The sequence below is a fragment of the Ovis aries genome, chromosome 13 (genome assembly GCF_016772045.2).
Source record: "Ovis aries strain OAR_USU_Benz2616 breed Rambouillet chromosome 13, ARS-UI_Ramb_v3.0, whole genome shotgun sequence".
Classification (NCBI taxonomy): domain Eukaryota; kingdom Metazoa; phylum Chordata; class Mammalia; order Artiodactyla; family Bovidae; genus Ovis; species Ovis aries.
This window is the reverse complement of record NC_056066.1, coordinates 64,066,674-64,080,286: the sequence shown is the minus strand read 5'-3', so window position 1 is coordinate 64,080,286 and position 13,613 is coordinate 64,066,674. Positions and strand designations below refer to the sequence as shown.

At 42.2% G+C, this 13,613-nt stretch overlaps 1 protein-coding gene across 20 annotated transcripts in view; it reads left to right on the top strand.

Moving 5' to 3' along the window:
- NCOA6 (nuclear receptor coactivator 6) overlaps positions 1-13,613 on the top strand; it is a 91,854-nt gene that overhangs the window by 62,119 nt on the left and 16,122 nt on the right. For 19 of the 20 annotated variants that reach the window (XM_060397725.1, XM_060397724.1, XM_060397723.1 and 16 more), the window contains 3 exons: positions 1,389-2,505; positions 5,037-5,158; positions 8,399-11,356. In XM_060397725.1, coding sequence (XP_060253708.1) covers positions 1,389-2,505; positions 5,037-5,158; positions 8,399-11,356 — 4,197 coding nt within the window. The remainder of the gene's footprint in view (positions 1-1,388; positions 2,506-5,036; positions 5,159-8,398; positions 11,357-13,613) is intronic. The other variant, XM_060397729.1, reaches the window with a different exon arrangement.

Below are 13,613 nucleotides of genomic sequence, written 5' to 3'. Positions count from 1 at the left end.
TAAGGTGCCTTCCCCATGCACTTACTGTTTTGATTTCTCCGTTTATCCCATCTAAGATAGCTCTACTCTTGTCTGTCGTTTCCTGTTCTCTTACTCTATTTCTCTTATTAAGCTTTTACTTCTTCCTGTGAAAATACTTAGTCTGTTTGTTATTTTACTCTTGCCAACTAGACTCCATGGAGTAAGGGATTTGGTTTGTCTTGCTTATTGATGTTACCTCAGTACCAGAAGTACCTTGCACATATTAGCTACTCAATAGATGATTGTCAATTGAATGAATATACTGGAATATTTAGTGTATATAGTATATACAGTGGTCATGGAATTCAGTTTAAGGCTGGTCTGGAAGATCTTAGGATTCCGGAAAAATCTAGATTGTATGAACAAAGGACAGTTTGTCTCTCACCTCCTGGCTGGAACATGGACTGGCTTGATGATTTCATTGTGGCTATCACTTTTTAGTCCTCATTTCAAAATGAAAAGGGTGGGGAGGAGATAAAATAAGCTAGAAGTTTATTCTGCAGAAAGGAAGAGAGAATATAAGCAGCTATAGGAAAACCCCAAAGACCTAACAGTAAGTATACACTGTGGCAAACCAGGAAGTGCTCTTTGTCTGAACTGGAAACAATTAAGACTAAAACATGTCCCATGTGGTCTCCTAGGGATTGCTGCAGGAGAGGGTCACTGAAGCTTTATCATCCTTTATTGTCTGTCCTCTGTCTGCAGCTTCTTAATTGTCTGTCAGTTGACTTCCACCAGAGGCTCAGCTTCCAGATCAAGATTAAATAATTTTTACCACATTGGGGTGGAGGAGACCTATCTTTAGGAAGTATTAGCTGTTCTTTTCTTTAAAGTGCAGTATCCAGATAACACATCCATAACCTTGGAGAGTCTGAATATAGTTTCCCAAGGAGCATTGTTAAACATCTTCTCAACTTTGCTGAGGTTTTCTTAAGAGGCTGCAGCACATTTTTTGTTTCCTGTCTCATCTAAAGTAGAGCTTATTTCATTATCCCATAACACTTTTCATTAATTTTCTTCATTTTAAGGTAGTTACAAGTTATTTTTAAATAATGAGATGCTACCTTTCTCTTTGTTTAGTCTAAGAGAAAGAAAACTATATTGATCTTCAAAATGTTATCAAGTTACCAAATAGGAATAAAGAAATGGTTTCTTTTTCTCTATTGTATGGTCACTGAGAATGTATGCCACAGTCACAGCCTTATACTATAGAAAACTCACAGAAATATGTTAAGCATAACACATCTGTTTATGCTAATCACTGGATATGGGTGAGGGGTGTTTTTCTAATTAAGGTAATTTGAGAATCTTAATACCAAGAAGATAATAGTATTTCTTTCTGAAACTGTGCCTTTTTTTTTTTTCAGGTGGTCAAGGAGCTGGTCCTCCTCAAAACCAGATGCAGGTGTCCCACGGGCCACCAAATATGATGCAGCCCAGCCTCATGGGAATTCATGGCAACATGAACAACCAACAGGCTGGTAGTTCTGGGGTTCCTCAAGTGAACCTGGGCAACATGCAAGGCCAGCCCCAGCAGGGCCCACCATCTCAACTGATGAGCATGCACCAGCAGATCGTGCCCTCCCAGGGCCAGATGGTCCAGCAACAAGGAACCTTGAACCCTCAGAACCCCATGATCCTTTCAAGGGCCCAGCTTATGCCACAGGGTCAGATGATGGTGAATCCTCAGAGCCAAAATCTTGGGCCCTCACCCCAAAGGATGACCCCACCCAAGCAGATGCTTCCCCAGCAGGGCCCCCAAATGATGGCACCACATAACCAGATGATGGGGCCTCAGGGGCAAGTTTTGCTCCAACAGAATCCAATGATAGAGCAGATCATGACCAATCAGATGCAGGGGAATAAGCAACAGTTTAACACTCAGAACCAGTCTAATGTCATGCCGGGACCAGCACAGATAATGAGGGGACCAACGCCAAACTTGCAAGGAAACATGGTGCAGTTTACAGGACCTATGTCAGGACAGATGCTGCCACAGCAAGGGCCCGTGAACAGCAGTCCGTCTCAGGTTATGGGGATGCAGGGGCAGGTCTTGCGGCCACCAGGGCCCAGCCCCCACATGGCCCAGCAGCATGGTGATCCTGCTACGACAGCAAATAATGATGTCAGCTTGTCTCAGATGATGCCAGATGTTAGCATGCAGCAAAGCAACATGGTCCCCCCCCACGTGCAGGCCATGCAGGGGAACAGTGCCTCGGGAAACCACTTCTCAGGCCATGGGATGCCCTTCAATGCACCTTTCAATGGAGCACCCAATGGAAATCAGATGTCCTGTGGTCAGAATCCAGGCTTCCCGGTCAATAAGGATGTCACGCTGACGAGCCCATTGTTGGTCAACTTGTTGCAGAGTGATATCTCTGCGGGCCATTTCGGGGTAAACAATAAGCAAAACAATAGCAACGCAAATAAACCGAAGAAGAAGAAGCCCCCTCGGAAGAAGAAGAATAGTCAGCAGGATCTAAAGTAGGTTGTGATAGTCTTGTCTGAAATCTTACTCATTTATTTCTATGTGAACACCTTTTTTGATGGAAATTTTTGAGCATGTATAAGAACAGTATAATGAAATTCCCCATGCTTCAGATTTTCAGCTCATCATCTATCTTGCATTCATTCATGTTCTTCCCATTACCTCTTGATTATTTTAAAGCAAGTTCACTTTAAGTATTTCACTGTGTACCTTGAAAAAATAAGGACAGGTTTTTGGTTTTTGTTTTCTGTTTTTTGTGACCATACAATACGATTAGCACACCTGGAAAAAACTAATGCTTCCTTCATATTCTCACATATTCAGACAGCGTCCAGATTTCCCTGATTATCTCAAAATAATTTTTTTTTTTTACAATTTGTTCAAATAAGGGGCCAAACAAGGTTCATATATTGCAGTCAAATGATATATGTCTCCTAAGTCTGTACAGTCTCAGAGGGGATTGTGCCATTCAGAGCCTGAGAATTAGCCATTGCTACCACACTACAACTCTACAAAGCATGTCAGGCTTATAATGACTGCTGGGGAACCAGAGAGGCTATATGTGTTTTAGGAATGAAAACTACTTACGGAGACTCCCTTCTGTCTCTCAAATAGAAATGTTTTTTTTTTGTGCAAGTGCCTTTCTTTTAAAGGCTCTTTATCATCCTTAGCAGCTTAAAACCTCATACTAAGATGACTAGACCTTTTCAATCAGTTACCCTTTTGGTAAAGATGAGTCTTTTGCAAGATCACAGTGGGAAGGGCAATTAATTTATATTTCGTTTCCTAAAGCTAAGTGTTAAGTCATATTTTTGGCTTTGATAAAAAAGGAATATTGACTAAACTGGATTTTCTGCCTTTAATCACAAAAGTGAAATCCAGAGACATTTATTACCAGAAAATAATGACTAAGAAGTATAAAAGCGGGTTAATTCAAGTAAATTACTAGAATTACAGAAGAGAATAGGGGAGCTTTAGTTAATTAAACATAAATGTTTAAAATAAAACCATCTATTGGATTGGCCAAAAAGTTTGTTTGTGTTTTTCCATAACACCTGGAAAAAAACTGGATGAACTTTTTGGCCAACCCACTACCTTTCTCTCAGTCTTCTTACAGTATGCCTTTGGTGGTACTATAAAACTATATCATATTCACTTTCTTCTTGAATCTTATAAATCAAAAAATAATTTATATTAGCAACCTGTATTTTTCGTGAATTCAAAATTAGTAAACTCTTTGGTTATCTGATTTTTCCAGTAGCTCTTTCTAAGTTAAATTCTTTACTACTATCAATCTGTATGGGAATAATATTTCTTTGGCAATATTTATTCCTCTCAGTAATCTAGGATTAACACTGCAAGGTTCTTCAGTTGCCATTAGTATAGATTTTTGGTATCTGTACCAGCCCTTAGGGATTTGCTTACTTGTTATAGCTACAGAATGTGGAAAGGGCCTTATACCACATCAGGGCTCCTAGGAATGGAGACAGTAAGTTAAAAAGAAGAGCGCATGCTCCCAGCTCTACCACGAGCTTACCATGGAATCTTCAGGCTGTTTTCTTACAGCTCTGTAGGCCTTTGTTTTGTTATCCAGTAACATGAGGTGGCTGGGCCTGAGATATTTTTTAGCAGTATAATTCTTTGAAAGTAAAGAATACTACAGGAATCCTTACCTGTAATTGAAGCAAGAGAGAAGTCATTTAAGGAGCAAATCAATACAGGAATCTAGTTGTGCTTAGGACCTGCTTCAGGTTCTAAATTACCATGTGCTAGAGCTTTTAAAATGGATTTAAGGTAAGGTTTATGAAACTACAGAGTACAACGAGATAAAATACTATCTAAAAGTGGGTGACTAATACCAGGACAAAAACGAAATGAGGGCTGTGAGCCCTGGGTCTTTGGGAATGTGGGTGTTTCTTCATTTTTTTCCTTCTCTAATAAAATTGTAAGGTACACTTAGGTGAAAATGAAAGCATCCCAGAGCTGATGGGGATGTCTGTTAAATAGACATTCTGCAACAAAATTAATTAGCTTTGTTCTGGTATTCTCCGGCTTTCTTTGTTCTCTGAATACCATTTTCATTAGCCAGTCCAATTTCTTGCAAGGTGTTATGGATTGTTGGAGCCACCGTTGCAATATTCACAAAAAAAGAAGTCTGGATTCCCTGGTTGAATTTGATAGCTACGCCAAAGATAGTGTGGTTTCATAGGAACAGTACAATACTGATAACCCAAAATCAGGTCTTAAAACATTGGATGGATGGATAATTAAATGAAAATCATTATATCAGAATTTTGTAGAAAGCACCTAGAGTAAATAGCCATTTATTAAATTAAGTGGATTTTAACATTTAATGAAACTGACAGTTTTTTTATGCCAAATATTGAACGTTTTATCAGACTAGAGGGATATAAATAATGCTAAGAACGATAATGCAGATGGATTTATTCAGACGTAGGGGAGGGGTTAAGCAGTTTTCATGTATAAACTGTACAACTTACTCTCAAACATGTAATTTATTTTTTAGCACCCCAGATACTCGCCCAGCTGGTCTGGAGGAGGCTGATCAACAGCCATTGCCTGGAGAACAAGGAATTAACTTGGACAGCTCAGGCCCTAAACTGCCAGAATTTTCAAACCGACCACCAGGTGATAAAATGTTAGCTAAAGTTTATATACTTGTCATCATTTATTTACAGCATTATAAGGCTTTTTTTCAAGGAAACAATAGTGTTTTATTTTGTCTACTAACTAGACTAGTGATTTAAAGTGTCTAGTATTTGGAAACTTTGCCTTGTTACTTGTTAGTGAAAAGTTTCAAATATAACCTCTGAAAGTGTGTGTATGTGCATGTGTATGTATATGTATTTGTGTGTGTGTGTTTTGCTCAAATCAGTTTTTGTTATATTAGGTCCTCATAAAATCAAACTAAAGTTAGTGCCTCTTTATTCTTGTCAATATCAAAGGTTCTAGTTGGCATCAAAATGAAATAAGATTAAATGAAATGATGCTTTCACTCTAATCCTGCTTGCCTGCCTTTCCTGCAGCCTTTTCTACTGGGGCTTTCTCAAAGCAGAGAACTACTAGGGGTTAAAATAAGATTTTTTAATAGAGCTTTTATTATGAATCTTTAAAGATAAAAAAATATGTAAAGAGTAATGAAAGAGACACTCATGTACTTCCTACCCCGGTTAATAATAAAAAGACCAGTATTGTTGAAATCCTCTGTGTTGTATCCCCCTCTGATTATAAAATAATACCATCCTCTAAAATGTTGAAAAAAGTCTCCTAAAATTAATTCATTCTAATGTAGCTATTATAGAACTAAGGCTAGCTGCCACAATGTCTCCAAACCTGGTTACTATTAGCCTGAGCAGTAATTTGTAACTTTATTCCCCTATGAAGAAGACACACAAACCTATGGCATGCAGGCCACACTTCTGTGTGTATACAAAGGATTATGTTTTGTTCCTTCCTTTCTAGTTATTCCACATCCTTTTTGGCCTGTAAGTGGAAGTGATTTTGTAAGTTATTTTAGGGATAAACTTTAGTATCCTTAATTTATGTATTTTAAAAGTGAATTAAAAAAAAAAGTAAATTCATTATGATATCAATACTATATGTTATTGATTGCAAATTGTTTGGGCATACCACACTTCCCATCGGTGAATTGCAGCAGCACAGTTGAGGCTGAGAGATCACCAGGCTTTGGCGGGTATGTCCAGAGGCATTGTGAACAGGAAGGCACCTTCTTCCCTCAGACACATCTGAATTCTATAAATCCCAGAAGTTCTCACACGTTATTGCTTCCTTTCTACAGTTTGCAAACTGGGAGCCTATAGGCTGAATTTGGCCTGCAGTATATTTGAATTGTCATGCAGAATCTGAAAGCAAACAGAAACCTGGTTTTAGATGCCTTTAGGTAGAGCATCCGCTCTGCAGTTTGGCTCTGTCCACAGAACTACTACTGTCTTATAGCAACCCACCTCTCCTCTTTACCAGTCTGGCCCCTAAAGGCATATGAACTTTCATCTTTTAACTAATAAATCTGGGTTTGGTTATGTTGCATGCACTGTGTGTGTCCTGGCTGTGCCTCCTCACCGTTCTGCCACCACAGCCCCAGGCTGTCTTCTTACCATTAGTGCTCTTTGGACTGCTGCCTCCAGCTTCTGGACCCTTTATAGCGGCCTTGCCGTTAACTGTTACTTTCAAGAGGCTGCTGTATTGTCTCTGCTGCTCTCTTTGGTATTTATGTTGTTTGATGCCCTAATTTTAAAGACAAAGGCATTTGTGTCATAGCCCTGACATCAAGAGGCTGTGTAATTTCTACAGAAATTACAGGTTTCTTCACATGGGAACCTGAGTTAAACCTATAGAAATGCCATATGTTGTTGGCGTTATAAATGTAAAGTCAGTTGGGCCTAAAACAAAAAAGGATTAAAAAAACCCACAAAACTTCAAAAGTGGGTTCTGAGGACTTCCCTGGTGGTCCAGTGGCTAAGACTGGACCCAGTGCAGGGGGCCCAGGTTTGTTCCCTAGTCAGGTAACGAGATCTCACATGCCACAACTAAGACCCAGCTCAGCCAAATAAGTAAATAATTAAAAAAGAAAACATTCTACTCACTGGTGTCATGTCTGTCATTGGCCAGAAGACATTGATTAGCTATTAAACACAGGGTGTGAACCTATGGCTCAATAGCATTTGATAGCTGCTCTGTGAAAATCTGGAGCCGGCACTTCTAACCACTAGAGCCAGCTGTCCTTATGCCTGTGCCTTTGTAAAACTTTCCTAATATATTTTTCGTGTAACAGTGAAATAAATTTAGTTTGTAAAAATTGTATCCCAGCTTTATGTCCACTTTTTCCCATTGAACCACCTTTATTCTTGGTCCTTTCTGCTGATTATGTAAGGTTTTGGTTCTAAAATGCAAATAAAATCTTCACAAAAGAAGGAATCATTTGAGATGTCGCCTTCTAGGAATCTATAAGGCATTGTCCTCAGACTTCTTTTCCCAAAGTTATTTTTTATTCCTGAGGGCTATGCTTCTTGGCTCACTTATTCTCCACTTATGGATTCAAAGACAGTATTTCTCCAAATACAGTTTGACATGTAAAAAAGTAAATGGAAATTAGCATTTGTAAAAAGAACTTCAGTGCCCTCATTTTATTTTCAGTGTGTGTATCAGCTTCTATTTAGCTCCTACTATTTATTAAACTGACTTACGTTGGAGAGACAGTTTAATTCACTGGGTTTCCCAAAGAAGCGAGCCTGGAGGGTGCAGCATGGTGTGTGAAGTCAATGGATTGAAGTGATTTTAAATCCTTCTTTCTTAAGGAATTGAACCCTAGAACTTTATATTTTACTTCTGTTGAAGGAATAAAAAGGCTATCTTCAATGCTGGTATTTTCAACAAAACCAAGTCTTTAAAAAAATTAATCTGTGCTAAAAGAAAAAAAGTGAATCTTAAATGCTTCATTCACAAATCCAGTGAAATGTTCATTATGCCTGCATGAGAGCCCAGTACTGGGTGGTCATCCGTGTGCTGTTGATGGAGTTGTCCTCATTTCATCTGAATGTGAGGCTGGCATAGACTTGGCCAGTTTCAGTGCATAGCGCAGTGCCTGTTAGAGTCTTAGTACAGTGATGCCTCATGCAAACCCTGAAGACTGAGGAGCTCCAGGTTCTCGATGCTTTGCTTTTTGCTTCCTGAAGCAGCGTGCCTCTTTGCTTATGCCAGAGAAGGAAGGGCCGCCCCTTACCCCCCTGGAAACGGGCATGCCTGAGCTATTTGTGCCACCTAGATGAGGATTGCTTGGCCATACCCTAAAGGTCACAAAGCTTTTCTTGCTGAAAGTCTAACTTCCCTGATTTTGGGGGCTCGTTTTAGGTTATCCTTCTCAACCAGTTGAACAGAGGCCACTTCAGCAGCTGCCTCCTCAGCTCGTGCAGCATGTGGCACCCCCAGCACAGCCGCCACCGCAGCAGCCGCAGCCACCTCCCAGCCAGCCGCAGTCTCAGCAGCAGCAGCAGCAGCAGCAGCAGCAGCAGATGATGATGATGCTCATGCTGCAGCAGGACCCCAAGCCCGCCAGGCTTCCGGTCCCCCAGAGTGCCCACCCCCCCAGGGGCCCGCTGACCCCGGACGCCCAGAGAGTGCCCGCGCAGCCGAGCGGCGGCGTGCCTGTCATGGTCAGCCTGCAAGGCCCTGCCTCAGTGCCCCCGTCACCTGACAAGCAGAGAATGCCAATGCCTGTGACTACTCCTCTGGGAAGCACTTCAAGGAAAATGATGTACCAGGAGAACCCCCAGAACCCTGCCAGCTCACCACTGGGGGAGATGTCCTCGCTCCCAGAAGCAAGTGGCAGTGAAGGACCGTCCGTCTCAGGAGGCCCAAATAATATGCCTCCACATTTAGTGGTCTCCCAGAATCAGTTAATGATGACAGGGCCAAAACCTGGACCATCACCGCTTTCAGCAACTCAAGGTGCAACTCCCCAGCAACCTCCTGTAAATTCCCTGCCCAGCTCTCATGGCCACCACTTTCCAAATGTGGCTGCTCCCACCCAAACATCTAGGCCTAAAACACCCAACAGAGCCAGCCCCAGACCCTATTATCCCCAGACACCCAACAACCGCCCTCCTAGCACGGAACCTTCAGAAATCAGTCTATCACCGGAAAGACTCAATGCCTCCATAGCAGGACTCTTCCCCCCACAGATTAATATTCCTTTACCTCCCAGGCCAAATTTAAACAGGGGCTTTGATCAACAGGGCCTAAATCCGACAACTTTGAAGGCCATCGGGCAAGCACCTTCAAACCTTACCATGAATAATCCTTCCAATTTTGCTGCCCCACAGACTCACAAATTAGATTCTGTGGTGGTGAATTCTGGAAAGCAGTCTAATTCTGGAGCACCAAAACGGGCAAGTCCAAGCAACAGCCGCAGGTCTAGTCCTGGGTCAAGTAGGAAAACCACCCCAAGTCCTGGGAGACAGAATTCGAAAGCCCCTAAACTTACACTTGCCTCTCAAACAAATGCAACGTTGTTGCAAAATGTAGAGCTGCCAAGAAATGTATTGGTTAGTCCTACTCCTTTGGCCAATCCGCCTGTACCTGGGAGCTTCCCTAACAACAGTGGGCTGAATCCTCAGAATCCTACCATGCCTGTGGCCACGATAGGGGGTGTTCTGGAGGATAACAAGGAGAGCTTGAATATGCCACAGGACAGTGATTGCCAGAATTCCCAGGTTAGGAAGGAGCAGATAAACATTGAGCTAAAAGCAGTCCCTCCCCAAGAAGTGAAAATGGTTGTCCCTGAAGATCAATGCAAAAAGGATGGGCAGCCTTTGGATCCTAACAAACCTCCCAATGTCGAAGAGAACAAAAATTTGGTGTCTCCTGCTATGAGGGAAGCACCAACATCGCTAAGTCAACTTCTTGACAACTCTGGAGCTCCTAACGTGACTATTAAACCCCCCGGGCTTACAGATCTGGAAGTAACACCTCCAGGAGTGTCTGGAGAGGACCCAAAAAAAGCATCTGTCATTCCCTCCCTGCAGGATCCGTCTTCTAAAGAACCCTCCAGTTCCCTAAATTTACCTCACAGTAACGAGCCGTGTTCAACCCTTGTGCATCCAGAATTGAGTGAGGTCAGTTCTAATGTCACCCCAAGCATCCCTCAAGTAATGTCAAGACCTGTCAGCTCTTCCTCCATTTCCACTCCTTTGCCCCCAAATCAGATAACTGTTTTCGTGACTTCCAATCCCATTACAACTTCAGCGAACACATCAGCAGCTCTGCCAACTCACCTGCAGTCTGCATTAATGTCAACAGTTGTCACAATGCCCAATGTGGGTAACAAGGTTATGGTTTCTGAGGGACAGTCAGCTGCTCAGTCAAATGCCCGGCCTCAGTTCATTACGCCTGTCTTTATCAATTCATCCTCAATAATTCAGGTTATGAAAGGATCACAGCCAAGCACAATTCCTGCAGCCCCGCTGACAACCAACTCTGGCTTGATGCCTCCCTCTGTTGCAGTCGTTGGCCCTTTACACATACCTCAGAATATAAAATTTTCTTCTGCTCCTGTGCTGCCTAATGCCCCCACCAGTAGTCCTGCTCCAAACATACAGACAGGTCGACCCTTGGTCCTTAACTCAAGAGCCACCCCTGTTCAGCTTCCTTCCCCGCCTTGTACAACTTCTCCAGTTGTTCCTCCTCACCCCCCTGTCCAGCAAGTAAAAGAACTGAATCCAGATGAGACTAGCCCTCAGGTGAGCACCTCAGCAGATCAAAGCACTCTGCCCTCTTCACAGACAACCACAGTGGTTTCTCCCCTTTTGACCAATAGTCCAGGCTCCTCTGTCAACCGGCGAAGCCCAGTCTCATCTAGTAAGGGCAAAGGAAAAGTGGACAAAATCGGCCAGATTTTGCTGACCAAGGCATGTAAAAAAGTTACAGGCTCCCTCGAGAAAGGGGAAGAGCAGTATGGTGCCGATGGAGAGACTGAAGGCCAAGGGCTAGAGACCCCAGCTCCAGGGCTCTTGGGAACAGAGCAGTTATGCACAGAGCTGGACAGTAAAACCCCAACTCCCCCAGCACCCACTCTGCTAAAAATGACCTCTAGCCCTGTGGGCCCGGGCTCCGCCTCAGCAGGACCCAGCTTACCTAGCAGTACTCTCCCCACCAATGTACGCTCAATAGTAACCGCTCTGGTACCCTCTGAACTCATCTCCGCGGCGCCGACCACAAAAAGCAATCATGTTGGCATAGCATCTGAGCCACTTGCAGGTGGCCTAGTGGAGGAGAAGGTGGGATCTCATCCAGAGCTTCTGCCCAGCATAGGTAGGTACTTGATACCTGGCATCATCTCGTGTCAATTTTTGATGACCTATCCCACCAGAGAAAGCATGGCTCCTTTTCTACTTGGAGGAAGAAGAGTGGGCTAAATGGCTATAGTGGTAGTTCCATTGAAGTACATTGGGAAATATACTTCCTAGATTCCCATGTTGTTTACATTATTAATATGGTTCTCTCTCAACTCCTAGAATAATTATATACCTTATATTTTTATAAAATTTTTCATTTTACAAAGAGGCATTTTTACATACATTACCTTGTCTTCATACCAACCATGTCAGGTAACCCTCATCTCATCCTACAGGTAGGAAGCTCAGAGTTCAGTTGTTCAAAGTCTATATGTGAGCGTCCAATTTAACCTTGTTGCTGAACGGTGAACAGCAGCTCCTGCAGGTTCTTAGCATGGTAAAGACTTGCTTTTAGCTGTTCAGAGCAGGGTTCTCATAGCCCCTTCCTCATTGTACTCTCTCCCAGGAATCCTTCTGACTGGCTAGAGGAGAGCTTTCCAGAAAACCAGGTTTCATGATAATAGACATGGAAGGAAGTATCACAGTGCCAACCAGCATTTACCAGCTGTTTGATCTTAGGCAGGTTACTTTACTCCAAACTTAAGTTTCCTCCTTGGTCATATAGGGACAAGTAGTAATTGCAAAAATTCAATGAGATACTGTATGTAACATGCTTAGCACAGGGCTAGAATATAGTAATCATTCAGTAATAAGTATTCTTATTACCAGTTTCTTTTTGATGAAGTCTCTTTGAAAATTAGACCATCCCATTGATGTATTTCTAGTTCAGATTATTTCCTGTGTACTGGTAAGGTGGGCTACATCATAGGAAACATAGGTGTCTTTACATTTCCCTTCCTTCTCTTGGCGTCCCCCTCACCACCACCCCACGCCACCTCCCCACCCCTACACATACACATAATGTTCCTACTCCTGTGAGGTTTAAGTGGTACAGAAGCTCTGTTTCCCCACAGTAGAATCAGTCAAAAACTGCCAAAGCTCAAAGGACCTTTGCTGTATTCTAGGCCAGCCAAGAGCGCCTATCTTGTTTATGCAGCTAAAATGCTTGGAGGGGCTGGAGGAGGGGCGGAAAAGAACACAAGCTTGAGGACAGGATCATAGTTCAAGTTCTAGCTCCACTGATACCGATCATGGTTGGATAAATCCCTTAACCTCTTATAAGCTATGGACTTCACCTGTAAACTGAGATTGTGTCAATAATTCCTACCTCCCAGAATTGATACAAAGATTCATTGAGGGGCTTAGCATACAGGCCAGCACGCTGCCTCCTACAGAGCCCAGGAAAGGCTAACTCTCCTCTCTACCTGTTCACTTCAATACCAGAGGTGCAGGGAGGGATAAAGGCCTTTAAGGAGTTCTCTGTCCTTGGAGGAGAAAGAGTTCATAGAGCTGGGTACTATATTAATAGATTTCTGGTTCTAGTTCTGTTGGTGTAGGTGAGCCCTAAGAATTTTTCAAACCTTCTAAAACTTTTTTTAAAAGAATTTTAAAAATATATATGTGACATAAACATGTTTTCCACTATTAAATGTTTCCATTCTACTTCCTTTCAGGTAACTTTGCCCTCTGGTACCAAGAGGATAATGATTTGGAAAATATTTTACCAGGGTCCTATATAATCCTAGAGAAATACATGAGTGTTAGGGAGATGAACCAGTAGTTGGAAAGAAACCTCTCAAATTTAGATAAGATTATTTCCATTCTTTCTCAAAGGCCTTTTGTGATTTTATCTTAAAAGTGTGAGAAACCAATACTGGAGTAAAAAATAAAAGTTATAGTTTTAAGCTGTGTTATATAAGCATCCAAAATAAATTCTTAACACAAATGTGTCATTGACTAAGCAGAGAGAGAAATCTGCAAGAGTCACATTTGCGCAAGAAGAAAAAACTTGTGTTTATCTAGGATGTTTAAGTATCAAGGTGGGAGGACATAACCTTGAGTGACTGTGGCATATCTATGCCCTCAATCTTTACTGTATGATCCAAGAAGTTTCCATTCTAGAGTACATTGTGTATTCTGTTCCACTCCTCTTCAGGGGCCCAAGTTCTCTTTGTCCTTCAAAGCCTAATCTGATGTTTCTGCCTCTAGGGTACCTTCAGATTTCTCAATTTAGAATTGATCTCCCTTGCTTTGAACTCCCATAGCACTTTGTACTTAATGAATCTGCTTCATTTTAACATCACAGTTCATTCCTGAGTGCCAGTTGTATATAT